This window comes from Ursus americanus, chromosome 28 (assembly GCF_024610735.1).
Source record: "Ursus americanus isolate L20-20 chromosome 28, mUrsAme1.1.p, whole genome shotgun sequence".
Taxonomy (NCBI): domain Eukaryota; kingdom Metazoa; phylum Chordata; class Mammalia; order Carnivora; family Ursidae; genus Ursus; species Ursus americanus.
The window spans coordinates 19,898,544-19,914,369 of record NC_142154.1 but is presented as its reverse complement, the minus strand read 5'-3'; the positions used below and the strand labels follow the sequence as shown (position 1 = coordinate 19,914,369).

The following is a 15,826-nucleotide window of genomic DNA, read 5'->3' as shown; positions in this document are numbered from 1 at the left end:
TAAATAAATATGAGTGTAGTATGTATTTATACTTATAAATTTATTTGTAAATATAACTTATCATTAATGTCGTTGTTATCATCATCATCATTAGATTGTTACTGCTTGATAATCTATTTCCAGAAAGTTCTGAAACTTCACGTGATGGCTGACTAAACCTCCATTGGGGTTTGGACGTCGACTTTAGTGCTGTGGATCTGGCCTCCATCTTCCAGATGGTACAAGGCACCAAACAGAGATACCTAAACTTTAAATACTGTTAATTGACATTTTGGTTTGATGTCTTCTTTAAGAGAAGACTTGTGACATGTCCTTGGAATATTTTTTCTAGTAGTAGACTGACTAATTTGCATTAACGAAGGAATTTAGATTCTAGAGTTTAGAATTTGCATGAAACTAAGAAATCAGTTTTTTTAGAAACATGATTGTAACTCTTGGACACTGTTGTTGGGAATGTAAAATGGTACATTTGCTGGTAAACAACATGGGGGTTCCTTAAAAATTAAAACAAAATTACAGTGTAATCCTGCAATTCCACTTAAGGGTGTATACCCAGAGAACTGAAACAGGAACTCTAGGAGCTTTGTACCCATGTTCAGAGCAGCATTATTCACAATAGCCAAAAGGAGGAAGCAACTGAAGTGTCCATCGATAGATGAATGGATAAATAAAATGTGGTATCTACAAACAGTGGAATATTATTCCATCTTTAAAAAGCAGGAAATTATGACACATGTTATAACATGGATGAACCTTGAGGACATCATGCAAAGTGAAATAAGCCAGTCACAAAAAGATAAGGTTCCACTTATATGAGGTTCCTAGAGTTTTTAAATTGACAGAGACAACCAGGGACTGGAGGGAGAGGGTAATGGGGAATTAATATTTAATGCATACATAATTTCAGATGTGTGAGATGAAAAGAATTCTGGAGAGGGATGGTGGTGATAGTTGCAGAATGTTAATATACTTAATGCCACTGAACTCTACACTTAAAAGTGGATAAGATGGCAAATTTAATGTTATTTACCACGATTTGTTAAAACACAATGTGTTTTAACACAATTTAAATAATAAATAATAAAATGAGAAAATCTGGTTTAGAAAATTGAAGATGTCACAAACAAATGGAAAGACATATGCTCAAAGAATGGAAATTAACGTTGTTAAAGTATCCATACTACACAAAGCAATCTACAGATTCAGTGCAATCCCTATCAAAACACCAATTGCACTTTTCATAGAACTAGAGCAAATAATCCTAAAATCCAGAAAAACACAAAAGACCACAAATAGCCAAAGCAGTCTTGAGAAAGAACAAAGCTGAGGTGTCACAATCTCAGGTTTCAAGATACACCATAAGGCAGTAATAATTAAAACAATGTGGTATTGGGGCACAAAAATAGACACACAGATCAATGAAACAGAATAGAAAGTCAAGAAATAAGTGCATGCTTATATGGTCAAATAATCTACAGTATAGGAGGCAAGAATATACAATGGGAGAAAGACAGTAATGGTGCTGGGAAAACTGGACAACTGGCTTACATGCAAAAAAGTGAAACTGGACCACTTTCTCAGATCATACGCAAAAATAAACTCAAAATGAATTTAAGACCTAAATGTGAGACCTGAAACCATAAAAATCCTAGAAGAGACCACAGGCAGTAATTTCTTTGGCATTGGTCATAGCAACATTTTTCTAGATATGTCTTCTCAGGCAAGGGAAACAAAAGCAAAAATAAATTGTTGGGACTTCATCAAAATAAAAGGCTTTTGCACAGCAAAAGAAACCCTCAACAAAACAAAAAGGCAACCTACTGAATAGCATAAGATATTTACAAATGATGTGTCCAATAAGGAGTTAATATCTAAAATACATATAAAATTATGCAACTCAACACCAAAAAAGAAAAAACAGATTAAAAAATAAGCAGAGACATGAATACATACTTTTCCAAAGAAGGCGTACAGATGGCCAGCAGACTCATGAAAAAGTGTCCACCATCATTCAGCATCAGGGAAATACAAATCAAAACTACAATGAGCTATTACCTCACATGTGTCAGAATGGCTGAAGTAAAAAAGATAAGAAATAACAAGCATTGGTGAAGATGTGGAGAAAAGGGAATTCTTTTGCACTGTTGGTGGAAATGTAAGTTGGTGCAACCACTGTGGAAAACAGTGTGGAGTTTCCTCAAAAAATTAAAAAATAGAACTACCATACAATTGAGTAATTCCACTGCTGGGTGTTTACCTAAAGAAAATGAAAACATTAATTTGAAAAGATATTTGCACCCCATGTTTAATGTAACATTTTTTTTTGGCAAGAGCCAAGATATGGAATCAGCCCAACTGTCCATTAATCGATAAATGGATAAAGAAGATGTGGGGTGTGTGTGTGTGTGTGTGTGTGTGTGTGTGTGTGTGTATACATACATATATATACATGTATGTGTGTGTGTGTGTGTATATATATATATATATAGTGGAATATTGCTCAGCCACAAAAAAGAATTAGATCTTGCCATTTACAACATGGGTGGACCTGGAGGGTATTAATCTAAGTGAAATAAACCAGACAGAGAAAGACAAATGCCATATGGTTTCACTTGTATGTGGAATCTAAAAGACAGAACAAACGAATAAACAAAAAACAAAAACAGACTCATAAATACAGACAACAAATTGGTGGTTTCCAGAGGGTAATGAGTTGGGGCAAGGGGTGATGGGCAAAATAGGGGAGGGGGATTAAGGGGTACAAACATCCAGTTACAAAATAAGTCATGGAAATGAAAAGTATAGCATAGGAATATAGTCAGTAATATTGTAATAATGTTGTGTGATGACAGATGGTAAAAAAAGAGAATATATGATTCAAAACATTTTATAAATATAAAAGAATACATGTTAATTGCAGAAAAGTTTGAATTATGTCTGTATGTGTGCACACACATACACACACATACTCACATACACATGCATTTCATAAAATTGTATCATATTGTATCTTGGTTTATTTCTCTAACATATAAGAGCACCATCTTCATCTTTAACTTCCCATTTTCCAGGTTTGCAATGGCTTGGAGCAGCCGAGGAAGCAGCAGCGCTCTGATCTCAATGGACCTGTGGACAATAACAACATCCCAGAGGTAACTTTTTCCAAGGATAAGAGTTGTGGCCTCAGATCCTAATATTGGAGCTACCCACGACATCATGGTCTTCTCACCCTCTCCACCATGTTCTCATCCCAGCCAGTGCCTTGGAAGTGAGGATTCAGTCAAGCAAAGTTGGGTGTCCCTGTAGGAGAAGGAAAAAAAGGTTCTTTCCTGCCGATTCAGACTCACACCACTGTGTGTTCATGTGTTTCCAGTGGGGGGGGGGCAGGTGGGGGGTTCATTTGTGCTCCATGGTTTGACAGAAACTCATTGTACTCCATTATCTGACTGTTGTGTTCAAAGTTAGGGTTACTCAACAATGGCACCATTGACATTTGGGCCAGAACATTCTTTGTTGTGAAGGGCTGTTTTTTCCACTAAAGGATGTTTAGAAGCATCTCTGGCCTCTATTCAGTAGATGCCAGTAGCATACAACCTCTTCCCCAAGTGTGACAGCCAAAAATGTCTACAGACATTGCCCAATGTCCCCTTGGGGACAAAAATCATCCTGGTTGAGAACCACTGTTCTAAACCAACAGCAAGTTTTTGAAAAACAATCCTGTATAAACTGGCACTGCCTTGATGGGGGTTGTTAAAATGAGGCTTTCAACAAGTCATTTCCCTTTTCTGGATGACATAGTGTGGATGGAATTTTCTAGCTTTTTTTTTTTTTAAAGATTTTATTTATTTATTTGACAGATAGAGATAGCCAGCGAGAGAGGAAACACAAGCAGGGGGAGTGGGAGAGGAAGAAGCAGGCTTATAGCGGAGGAGCCTGATGTGGGGCTCGATCCCATAACGCCGGGATCACGCCCTGAGCCGAAGGCAGACGCTTAACCGCTGTGCTACCCAGGTGCCCCGGAATTTTCTAGTTTTGATGACGTAAGTCTGGCCACCCATAGAGTGGTGTCCAGGGTCCTTTATCTTGCTTTTAAAGATGGGCCTGGTAATTCTCATGCACACCAGTTGGAGAACCATTGGTTGTATGGTCTCTAGGCTCCCTTCTAGAAGTGACATGCTAATCTGGGAATCCCTAAGTTTTAGATGGTGGCCTTTTGTACCCCAAGTTTTCCCATGGGAATGGATTCCATGTGTCCTGCCTAAACAAACACCATTGTGCCTGAATGCCATTGGTTTGCTTTCTGGAGCTGACTTCTAAGGAATATCAGACACTCAATGGGGTTTAGCTTTTCACATACAGTACCCATCTTAGCCTAGATCTTTCAGGCCATCTACTTACAACTGTCATGTGTTTGTTTTCTTTTCTTTTCATATTTCCTAACAGACAAAGAAGGTGGCATCATTTCCAAGTTTTGTGGCTGGTAAGTGACCTTGAATTTTCTCTTAGAGAACAGTTGCATTTTTATCTCAAAGCAAATGGTATTTTTACTTTTGGTTTTCTCCTGCAAAGCTTGTATAGGAAGCACTCCTTCAAGGTAAAAACAGTGTTATGATAAGCAAAGGTGCTCAGGCATTTGGTTGTTGGAGCACTTTGTAAGCCCATATTGTTAGGAGGGGGGTAGTTCAGTTGACTGGGGAACGGTCGGCCATCCCATTGAATTACACCTTCAGTAATGGCCTCCCCTGTGACACTGTTGATCAAGTTAATAGATTGCAATGTGTCTGTATAAGCAGCTCATTATGATCTAACACTTTTGATTAGGGTGGATATAATTGCATCCAAATACAGGCTGTTACTCCTTTATTAGACTCTTCGTTTCCTTCCATTCTCCTGTCTTTTTTGAAGGGGTTAATATTGGATTTCAGCATTCAGTGTTGAGCCAACTTTGCACTGTATGAATGGCCTCAGGGAATCTTGACCCACTCCTTTCCAAAGTCCTCCAACACCATAAAGAGCCTCTTAAATAAGATCTTTCTTATTAACAGGGGGCTGTTTCCTGCTGTTGCTAGTGTAACAATAAAAAGTGTGGATTTTATTAATTCTTTCAATAAGCTGGTAATTAATTTTTATGAATATTTATGGAAGTAAGGTAAATCAATCATCAGAGATAAATAACTTTAAAAACATTTCCTACCCTGGTTTTCTTTTTTAGTAAAAAGCTGACATCTGGAAAACCCCTTTCAAGGGACTAGTTTGAACCAGGCTAACCCAGTTCAAACTGGTTGAAAATGAATTGATTGGCTCAACCCAATTTCGGTGGGTTCAACATTATATGGGCTCAGTGTTGCTCAAACTAGATTAAAAACAGTTTCAAACTGCCGGAATCCATCTTATACTGTTCAAATAAACTTAATTCCATTTTGACCAACTCAGGTAGGCTCAAATGGGTTTTGCCCAGCTATTTATATGTGATGCTGGTTAAAACTGCATCAGACTGGTTTTCATTAGCTCACAATAGGTTATGATAATTCCAATCCAACTGGCTAGTTGTGGTTTTTTTCAGGACCTAGTGATTGGCAAGAACAGACACCACCCCCTCCATGCCTGCATTGTAGGGTTGATTAGGTTCCTGATTCGGAGGACTTAACATCTCATAAATAGGGAGGATGCACCACTTTCCTGGGTGGTCACAATGCCAGGATGGCATTGTACCAGTCACACGGTTCCGGTGAGGTGGGTTCTTGTGGATCCAAGAAGCTCACTTTTCAAAGCATCATGGTGTCATTTGGGCAGAACTCCCTCAAACTGCCTAGGGGAATGATTTGGATATTAGACTCCTGGGTCTTGAGTCAGCCCCCTAACTGGAGGGGAGGGCAGTGGAGAAGGATCAGGAAGCAATATCAATGCCTGGGTGCTCTGAGAAGTACCTCTCGCTTGCAGCAATCCAGAAGACACTTCTCTGAATCAGCTTAGACTACTCCAGACCAAATCAAAACAATGTCGGATGCCTCAAACTGTTCCGATGGGCTAAAGCTCCTTGTGACCAGTTCAAACCAGTGTGGATAGCCTTAATTTAGAATTTCCTGGGGTGCCTGGGTGTCTCAGTTGGTTGAGCATCCGACTCTTGGTTTTGGCTCAGGTCATGGTCTCAGGGGCCTGGGATCAAGCCCCACGTTGCGCTTCACACTCAGCGGGGAGCCTGCTTGAGATCCTCTCTCTCCCTCTGCCCCTCCCCCTGCTTGCTGACTCTCTTTCTAAAATCAATGAATAAATCTTAAAAAAAAAAAAAAAAAAAGAATCTCCTGTTAGGCACACCCATGGAGTGATTATCAGAGATATTGGCCCCAGAGAACATGAGGGTCTTAAACCAGGAGGGCTCCATACACCCTCTCTGAGGGGCATTTCATACCTTCGGGCTCCCCCCTGGCCCCTGGCCGGCTGTGTGGACACTCACAAAAGAGTCCAGGTGGGAAACTGCAGTTCCTGCCTATTCCTTCTGAGGAAGTAGCCCCATGTCTACTTGAACTTAGGAGACCTTGTGAATCTGAGTGTTTAGTTGAACCTTAAAAGACCTTGAAGACTGACTCAGCCGCCTTCTCCTTGTCTCCCTTCGGCCAGAGCTGTGCCACCTGACCAGGGCCCTGGACTCCCAGGTTGGCTGGAGGAGCAAGTATTTGGCTTTCCAGGAAGGCAGGGGAGAAAGTCTGGAGATGGGTGTTGAGGGAGCAAGCCCCCAGGGCCTGCTGTACCCCATCCATTTGGCGAGCGTTTCAAGGGTGGGGGAGCCCCCAGGGCTTGTTCGGTCCTCCAGTTGGAAGTCTAAAGAGCTGAGAAAAACCCGGGATAACTATGACGGGAAAGCAGGCCTTCCTCCTTGTCTGGGTCTGCGAAATCACACTGGAGGTAAACCTCCTTGGAGATTTAAGGAGCGGTGGCCTTCAGTGCCTTCGTATGCCTTATTTCACACCTAATAACTGTTAATAATAATGAAAAATGATAGTAACAGTCAAAGGGACACCGTCTTAACATTTATTGGGTGGTAGTGCCGGTCCCAGGGACGTGTGCTGTGCACTTACTTCCTGTCAGCCTCCTACGGTGGCAGACGCTCCCCCCATCTATAGGTTAGGGAAGGTGAGGTTCGAGTAACTCATCTGGAGTCTGACGGCTGCTGCTCTTAGACCCATATCTGGGTCCTTTGCAGCATAAGCTCCTCACCAGATGGTTTCCTACCGCCTGAACACGCCTCCGTATACCACCACCACCAGCGATGAGGCCAGGGAATTCTTACTAGGTGCTTCTGTTGAGCAGGCACGCTTCTTAAACACACTGACTGTGCTCCTAACAACACTTAGAGGTAGGTGCTGTTACAGATGAGTAAACTGAGGCTTAGAGAGGGTGAGTCATTTACTCAAGGTCACCAGGGATTGGAACGTAGGTGGGAGCCTGAGCTCATTGCCTCCTATACTGTACTGCTTGAGCAACCCTCAGCATGCAGCAGGTAAAGAAAAGCCTTCACCTGGAGAAGACACATGGTTCAGATTCCAGGGAGTCCACAGGAAGAGAACCTTCCAGAAGTCAGAGTTGTTGGTCCTTCTCAGGCTCAGAGTTGCAGCCCTCTGTCATCAGAGGTACCCGAGGGAAGAGGCCCCCGTGACCACCATCTGTAGGAGAACACTCCAGGATCCACTGATGCTCTTGGGCCCTCTCCAACTGGGAAGGTTGACACCACAGAGTAAACCTTGTAGAAGGGCCTGTTGAACAGAGGACTCACCGCCTTCCCTGTGGGGAGGAGTCCTGGAGTGGTGAGGAATGGAGGGACCCACAGGATGTTCTCTACTGCGGGACATGGAGGCTGGCAGTGGCATGAGTCCAAGTGGACCAGGTGGTTATCCACCTCTGAATGAGTCTATGTTAAAATCTAACTTTTCCATAAAACCAGAAATGGGTTCATTAAAACCAAAAGTTTGATGCTGGTCCCAAGCAATGGAGCCACAAAGGCTGATAGATAGAATTCTACTCCTCACACTGTTCTAATCCAACAGCCAAAGCTCATGTAAGATGTCCTGAAACATAGCCCATCCCACCAGCAGCTCTAGCCTTATGCTAGAATGTGACTTGTCCTCAGGTGTCAGGGCCCTGGGATCCCTTACAACCTGTCTGTACCTTATCAACTTCCCACCTGTGTGCTGGCCACTTGGAGAATGTGTGGGCCCCCCATCCGTGCTGAGCTTGCCCCTCACACCTTCCTTTTGGTGGGGGTCCTCAAAGTGATAAAGCCACTTGGTTATTTTCATGCAGTGGACACTTATGATCTGACCTCTTAAAAATGGGCAGTTGGGGTGAACCTGTTCAGACGAGACTCCTAAATTGAAGGCCACTCACCTCTCTTCCTGTTCAGCCTGTCAGAGGGGCCAGGCTCCTAAGTCATAGAGCAGACAGGCCTGAGGGGACGGGTGAGTGTGGGTGTGGGGTGCTGTTGGCAGGAGGACCAGAGTAAGGTAAATCTCCGGGACCAGCGGGGCCCAGCGCATTCCAAACAGAGGTTATGAAAACCAAAATGACTTCCCTTTTTTACAAATAGTGTTTGATTTTGTCCAAATGGAGTCGTGAATAGGGATTAGACAGATTTTAAAATAGGAATTTTTATTCACTAGAGGTTTGTTAAGATATTTCTGAGTAGTTCCTAGAACAAGGCAGAAGCTGTAAGAATTAAAAATGTATTCTACCCTGGAAATCCTTATTTCCCTTCTCTATCTGCACATCCCTGTACTTTTCCTTTTTCTGTCTGCACATGCCAGACCCCTAATCCCTCTCTGCAATAGAAGCTACTGTTTAGTCTCTTGTGAATCCTTCCAGAACTTTCTTTGACATATACAAAACTATAGACCCTTTTCTTTTTTTTTTAATGTTTTTTTATTATATTATGTTAGTCACCATACAGTACATCCCTGGTTTTTGATGTAAAGTTCGATGATTCATAAGTTGCGTATAACACCCAGTGCACCATGCAATACGTGCCCTCCTTACTACCCATCACCAGCCTATCCCATTACCACACCCCCCCTCCCCTCTGAAGCCCTCAGTTTGTTTCTCAGAGTCCATAGTCTCTCATGCTTCATCCCCCCTTCTGATTACCCCCCCTTTCTTTATCCTTTTCTTCCCCTACCGATCTTCCTAGTTCTTATGTTCCATAGACGAGAGAAATCATATGATAGTTGTCTTTCTCTGCTTGACTTATTTCACTTAGCATTATCTCCTCCAGTGCCGTCCAGGTTGCAGCAAATGTTGAGAAATCGTTCTTTTTGATAGCTGAGTAATATTCCATTGTATATATGGACCACAACTTCTTAATCCAGTCATCTGTTGAAGGGCATCTTGGCTCCTTCCACGATTTAGCTATTGTGGACAATGCTGCTATGAACATTGGGGTGCATATGGCCCTTCTCTTCACTACGTCTGTATCTTTGGGGTAAATACCCAGTAGTGCAATTGCTGTGTCATAGGGTAGCTCTATTTTTAACTTTTTGAGGGACCTCCACACTGTTTTCCAGAGTGGCTGTATCAACTTGCATTCCCACCAACAATGTAGGAGGGATCCCCTTTCTCCACATCCCTTTTCTTAAACTACAGATTACACATGGACACATGAGTCTGTACTTTGCTTTTTCATTTCTTGGTACCTCTTGGAGATAAGCTACTATAGAGCCACCTGATTATTAAGTGGCTGCCCAGGATTCAGGTTCATGGACATATGATGGGTATTCATCAGTCCCCTGTGGACTGCTTCTAGTCAGTGCAGCAGTGAGCAGCCTCATGGATGTGTTCATGTGCGTGTTCCTTCACAGAAGCTCTTCCTAGATGGCAGGGTTGCAGGCCAGCCACACGCTGACTGGGGTAGAAGTGGCCCTCGAGGGAGACGGGGTACACACCCTCAGCTGTGTGTGAGAGTGCTGTTTCACCAGCCCTGTGAGCCATCCAGCCGTTTGGTCTTGGCCAGGCCAATGGATACAAAGTGGTGTATTGTTGATTTTATGCACACATCTTCATCAGCAGTGAAACCAAATGCTGTTTGATGTGTTTACAAGCCATTTGTGTTTATTTTCCTATGCATTGTCTGTGTGTTTCCTTTGCTCACTCTTCTGTTGGATTTTTGGTGTTTCTTATTGGTTTGCACTGTTCTTTACATGTAAAGGAGATTTGCCCTTTGGTGTGTATCGTAAAAGTTTTCCCCAAGCTACCATCATCTTTTGATATTTTTGCATTCTTAAAGTTTTCATTTACATTCCAGTTTGTTCATATACAGTGTTATGGGTAGTTTCAGGTGTGCAATATAGTGATTCAGCACTTCCATACATCACCCGGTGCTCATCACAAGTGCCCTCCTTCAGCCCCATCTCCCCCTCCCCTCCCCTCTGGTAACTATCACTTTGTTCTCTATAGTTAAGAGTGTGTTGCTTGGTTTGCCTCTCTCTCTTTTTTTCTCCTTTGCCCATCTGTTTTGTTTTCTAAATTCCGCATATGAGTGAAGTCATATGGTATTTGTCTTTCCCTGACTGACTTATTTCACTTAGCATAATACTCTCTAGTTCCATCCACGTGGTTGCAAATGGCAAGATTTCATTCTTTATTATGGCTGAATAATATTCCTCGTGTGTGTGTGTGTGTGTGTGTGTGTTATTACTACCTCTTCTTTATCCATTCATCTTTTGGTGGGCACTTGGGCTGCTTCTGTATTTGGCTATTGTAGATAATGCTGCTATACATATTGGGGTACATGTATCCTTTGAATTAGTATTTTTGTATTTTTTGCATAAATACCCAGTAGTGCAGTGGCTGGGTCATAGAGTAGTTCCATTTTTAACTTTTTGAGGAAGCTCCATATTTTTCCTTTTTTATTTATTTTTATTTATTTATTTATTAATTTTTTTAAAGATTTTATTTATTTATTTGACAGAGAGACAGCCAGAGAGAGAGGGAACACAAGCAGGGGGAGCGGGAGAGGAAGAAGCAGGCTCATAGCGGAGGAACCTGATGTGGGGCTCGATCCCAGAACGCCGGGATCACGCGCTGAGCCGAAGGCAGGCGCTTAACCGCTGTGCCACCCAGGCGCCCCTCCTTTTTTAAAAAATGCATTTTATTTTATTGCTTTTTTTTTTTAATAGAGCGAGAACATGACAGCGAGCACCAGTTGTGGGGAGGGGCAGAGGGAGAATGAGAGAGAGAATCTTAAGCAAGATCCATGCTCAGCGCAGAGCCCCAAGCAGGGCTCAATCTCATGACCCTGAGATCATGGCCTGAGCCAAAATCAAGAGTCTGTCACTCAACCGAGTCACCCAGGTCCCCCTCCATATTTTTCCTTTGCTGAACATTTTATGTAGTCAACTGTATTCATTTTTTTTCCTTTGAAGTTACAAGTTTTTGAGATTGGTATGAGCTTTGCACTGTCTTTTTTAAAGATTTTATTATTTATTTATATAGAGAGAGCGTGCAGGAGTAGTGGGAGGGGCAGAGGGAAAGGGAGAGGGAGAGACAGCACCTCAAGCGGATTCCGTGCTGAGCGTGGAGCTGGACACAGGGCTCGATCCCATGACCCCGGGACCATGATCTGAGCTGAAATCAAGAGTTGGACACTGAACCCACTGAGCCACCCAGGCAACCCAACCTTGACACTCTTACCATTATTTTTTTTCCTTCTAGAACCCTTATGATTTTATTCAAATGAGTTACATATTTAATTTATCTGGAATTTATTTTGGTATATGGATCCAGAAAGAATTACATTTTAAGCATTTTCTTTCAAACAGCTGACCATTCGTGCCAAGACTGTCCCATGGATTCTTCCCTCTCTGCCTTGAAATGCTGCCTTTATAATATAATACATTGTCATTTACACCTAGGCCTGTTTCTGGATCTCCACTGAGGTTCCAGAACCAAGCTGCTTTATTTAACTGGGGATTTGTAGTGCATTTTATGACCTGGAAGGCTAATGTCTGCCTTCTGTCACCGTTGTTCCTGTTCAGAACCTCCCTGGATCCTCTTGTGTCTTTACTTTTCCATAGAACCTTTAGAATTAGCTTATCAGTTACGCAATAAAAATTCCTATTGGCCTTTTTATTTGACATGCATTACTTTTATCTTTGTTAGTATATGAAATGGCAGAAGCCTCCATCTGAAACCCCGGTTGGGAGATCTAAGCCCTGCTGACCTCTCCATCTCTGGCCAACAGCCTCATAAGTGAACTTGGAAGGGGAGCCTCCCCTAAATGGCTACAGCCTTGGGAGAGCCCTTGAGCCAGAAGCGCTGGGCTCAGCTGCACCTGGATCCCCCGCCCACAGAAACTAACAAATACTTGTTGTTTTCAGCTGCAAACTTTTGGGATAATTTGTTATGCATGGATATAGATAATTAATATCCTATATGTTTTTAAGAGAAAGCGTGTCATGATTCATACTGATCTGAAGATAAAATGCATCCCAGTTCATCTTGTCAGGACTGTAGGGTTTTTACATTTGTACCTTTTTCCTATGCCCCAGACCCCCATTCTCAAGGACACCAGCAGAATTCTGCATTTCTTTTATTCCATCAGTCCTACGATAGTCTCAGAATAACAAGACCGACATCACCAAGGACATGTGATTAAAAATACAATTCAAGATTCATTTGCATTGACTTTGGTCTTCAGAGGATAGCCCAGGAGGGATGTACTATCAAATTACTCTGTTTTAAAATCATTCAGAATAGTTCTCTTCATTACCATGTCACAACTGCTTACACATTTAGATGCATTTTTTTTCTTTAGGAATTTGCTTTATTCATTGAATTTTGTTTTATAATTATATAAAACACTTACATGGTTCTGAAGTCAAGTATAGAAAACAGGGTGTATGAAAAGGCGTCTAATTTCTTACACCATTACCCCGCCTCCCAAATCCTTTCCTCCCACTAGAGATAACCAGTTTTAACATTTCACGTATTTTTAGTATCTTAGGTGATTCTTCCCCCTTTCTTAGATAAATGGTAATGAGTTAACACCCTTTTCTCCATCTTCCTTTTTTTTTTTTTTTTTTTTAAGATTTTACTTATTTATTTGACACAGAGAGAGCGCAAGCAGGGAAGTAGCAGAGGGAGAGGGAGAAGCAGGTTCCCTACCAGCAGGTAGCCCTATACTATGCAGGGCTCGATCCCAGGACACCGGGGTCATGACCTGAACTGAAGACAGGTGCTTAACTGACTGAGCCACCCAGGCACCCCTCCACCTTCCTTCTTACACTTAACACGAACCCCTGGAGATTATGCCAGAGCTCTGCACCATGCAGGGCAGTACGCGCAGGTGCTCTGTGCTGTTTGGACATCCGCTGTGTGGATGAATGTCCCCTATGCAGGAACATTTGGGTGGTTTCCAGGGTTTTGCTCTTAGAAATAGTGTTGCAGTGAGCAGCTTTATACCTGTGCCTTTCCCTATTTTTCGCCAGTTTTTGGATTCATTCTGCTGTTTCTGGGATGTAATTCTCCCAGGTCCAAGCTAATGCTTAGGACCTGCCTTGGGCAAATCTGTCCACTGAACTGAGCTTGGCTTTGACCGTTTTTGAGTCTTTTTCTTCCTCCCAGCAGCCAGTGATTTTATCTCGCTTGTTGGGTGTCTAATGTTCCACGCTGTGGGACTTTCAAAATCGTTTCCTTCAGTGATGACCCAACCTGTCCTGCAGCCCCAGGCAGGGCCTCTCCCCAGTGACTGTTCTGAGGGTCTGATTTCTCGGACAGCATCTTCTCTTTTATAGCAGCCCCCTTAAAGGGTCACCTTTAACAGGGGCTTCTTGGAGGCACAGCCCAGCCCACGGCAGCGTTGGACATCTGGCTCTGGGACCCACTGGTGTGGTGGTGGAGAGGGTGGTATTAAGGGCAGGAGGAGCCCTGCCAGAGCCCAGAGGCCATGCCCCAGGTCTGCTGGTAGAAGGTCTGACCTGAGATCCAATCTCACGGCTCTCCTGCCTCCTCAGCCACTCTTGACACACCTTCCCATCCCCAGGCCAGCTCTTGCCCTTATTTCAGTGGCTTGCATGGCATGTGGCCTTGGCACTCTGCCTGCTCCTAGCCCCTCCTCCCTGTCCTGTCCCCTCAGAGCCGTGGTCTCTCCTCCCAGCTGAGACCAGGTCCCTCTCTGCGCTTTTGAACCTCACCCGATCTGAGGTGTTTTCCTCTCCGGTATCTTCCACTCTCCCCTCTGCTGGCTTCTGAGAGCATCTGTCCTCGCCTGCATGTATCCATAGCCAGCGCTCTACCTTCCTCTTCTTCTGAACCAGACTTTGGGGATGGTTGCTTCATGCTTACACCTCCCCTACACACTGCCATCCTCTGGCTGGCTGAGATCACTGTGGGCTTCCTGGTCACGGTGCATCAGAAGCACGAGGGCTCCTTTCCCCTCCTGCCAGTATGGGCACAGCTCGGCCCGCCCGCTGGGCACAGGGTGCTGGAGCTCAGCAGAGCTGGGTCCTGGGACCCCTGCCCACCCAGTCCCCCCTCTCCCCGATGATTCTTCTGTGTCTGCAGCTTCGTCTGGCACTGACGTGCAGTTTCTCAGGACCGCTGAGTCCAGCTGCCTCCTGAGCTCCTTTGGAAGACTTCCAAGTTCCTGCATCTAGAATCCCCACCCTCAAGGCCAGTGCCCCCTCCTTGTAGCTGCAGCTTTGGCCATCCAGTGGTACAGTCTGCTTTCGAGCACTCCTCATCCTCACCTTGTATTCCAGACTGTGGGTTGAACCTCCAGAGTGGATCCAGTCTGTCGCTGTCTCTCTGGCACCATCATCACCCTGGTCCACACCATCATCACCACCACCACCATCATAATCATCACTCATTCACTCACTTGCTAGGACAATTGCAGTAGTCTCCCAGATGCTCTCCCTTCTTCCCCTCTGTGGTTTGCAACTCTGCAGCCAGAGTTGCTTTCTAAAGACAGAGAGGTCGGGCCACTTCCCTGGCCAGTACTCTGCAATGACAGTCCTTGGTGTAGCTCCAGGATCCTCCCCTCTGGCCAGCACTCTCTCTGCAGCCTCAGCTTGCTCTACATGCTGGCCCACCCCATGCACCTGGGCAGTTTGCACATTTGGTAGCTTTTGAAAGGTGCTATACTCTGCCACCCCAGGGCCTTTGCACCTGCTCTTGCCTGAGCCTGGAATGCTGTCTTCTCCTTTCCCTCTATGGTTTTTTTGATTCCTTTGCATCCTTCGGGCCTCAGCTCAGAGAGCACCTGCCCCCAGATTCTTGTCAAGGCCGGACACCCCTGTGGCTTCTTCACTGGCGCGGGGTCCTTCCTTCATGTCGTTTACCATGCACCATCCTGATGTATTTATTTGGTGACTGTGGGACTAATGTCAGCCTGTGAGTTCCGTGTTTTCTGTCCTCAAATGAGGGCTCAAAAATGCTTATGAGTACCTGAATCAGTGGCAGTGGTCTTTTGCCAAGTCATTTGACCCCTGGGAACTGTCCTTATTTGTAAAATCAGGACATTGAGATCTGCTTCATGAGGTTGTCGAGGACCGAGCGGAATAGACCTTTGTTACACACAGAGGTCTGGTGTGTCAGGGCTGGGGGTTGTACTCTGCAACCTTTCAGAGGCACACTCACACACCCATCCTCGGCTGTGGCTCTACCCAGCCGTCCCCTCCCCCCAAGACGGAGAAGCAGGCACAGGACTTGGAATTAATGAGATTGCCTGGATCCAGGCCACTTGTGGGAAGCCTCTGTCCACCACCCAGCTTCGGGATAGTTTCCCCCAAAAGTGTCAGGGACAGGGGCTCCAAGGCATGACTCTGTGGGACCTCCCACC

The 15,826-nt window shown here is 44.3% G+C and overlaps 1 protein-coding gene across 2 annotated transcripts in view; it reads left to right on the top strand.

The window, feature by feature from the left end:
- Nucleotides 1-15,826, top strand: part of APBA2 (amyloid beta precursor protein binding family A member 2) — a 235,930-nt gene that overhangs the window by 186,873 nt on the left and 33,231 nt on the right. For both annotated transcript variants that reach the window (XM_045795359.2, XM_045795358.2), the window contains exons 5-6: nucleotides 3,072-3,152; nucleotides 4,444-4,480. In XM_045795359.2, coding sequence (XP_045651315.2) covers nucleotides 3,072-3,152; nucleotides 4,444-4,480 — 118 coding nt within the window. The remainder of the gene's footprint in view (nucleotides 1-3,071; nucleotides 3,153-4,443; nucleotides 4,481-15,826) is intronic.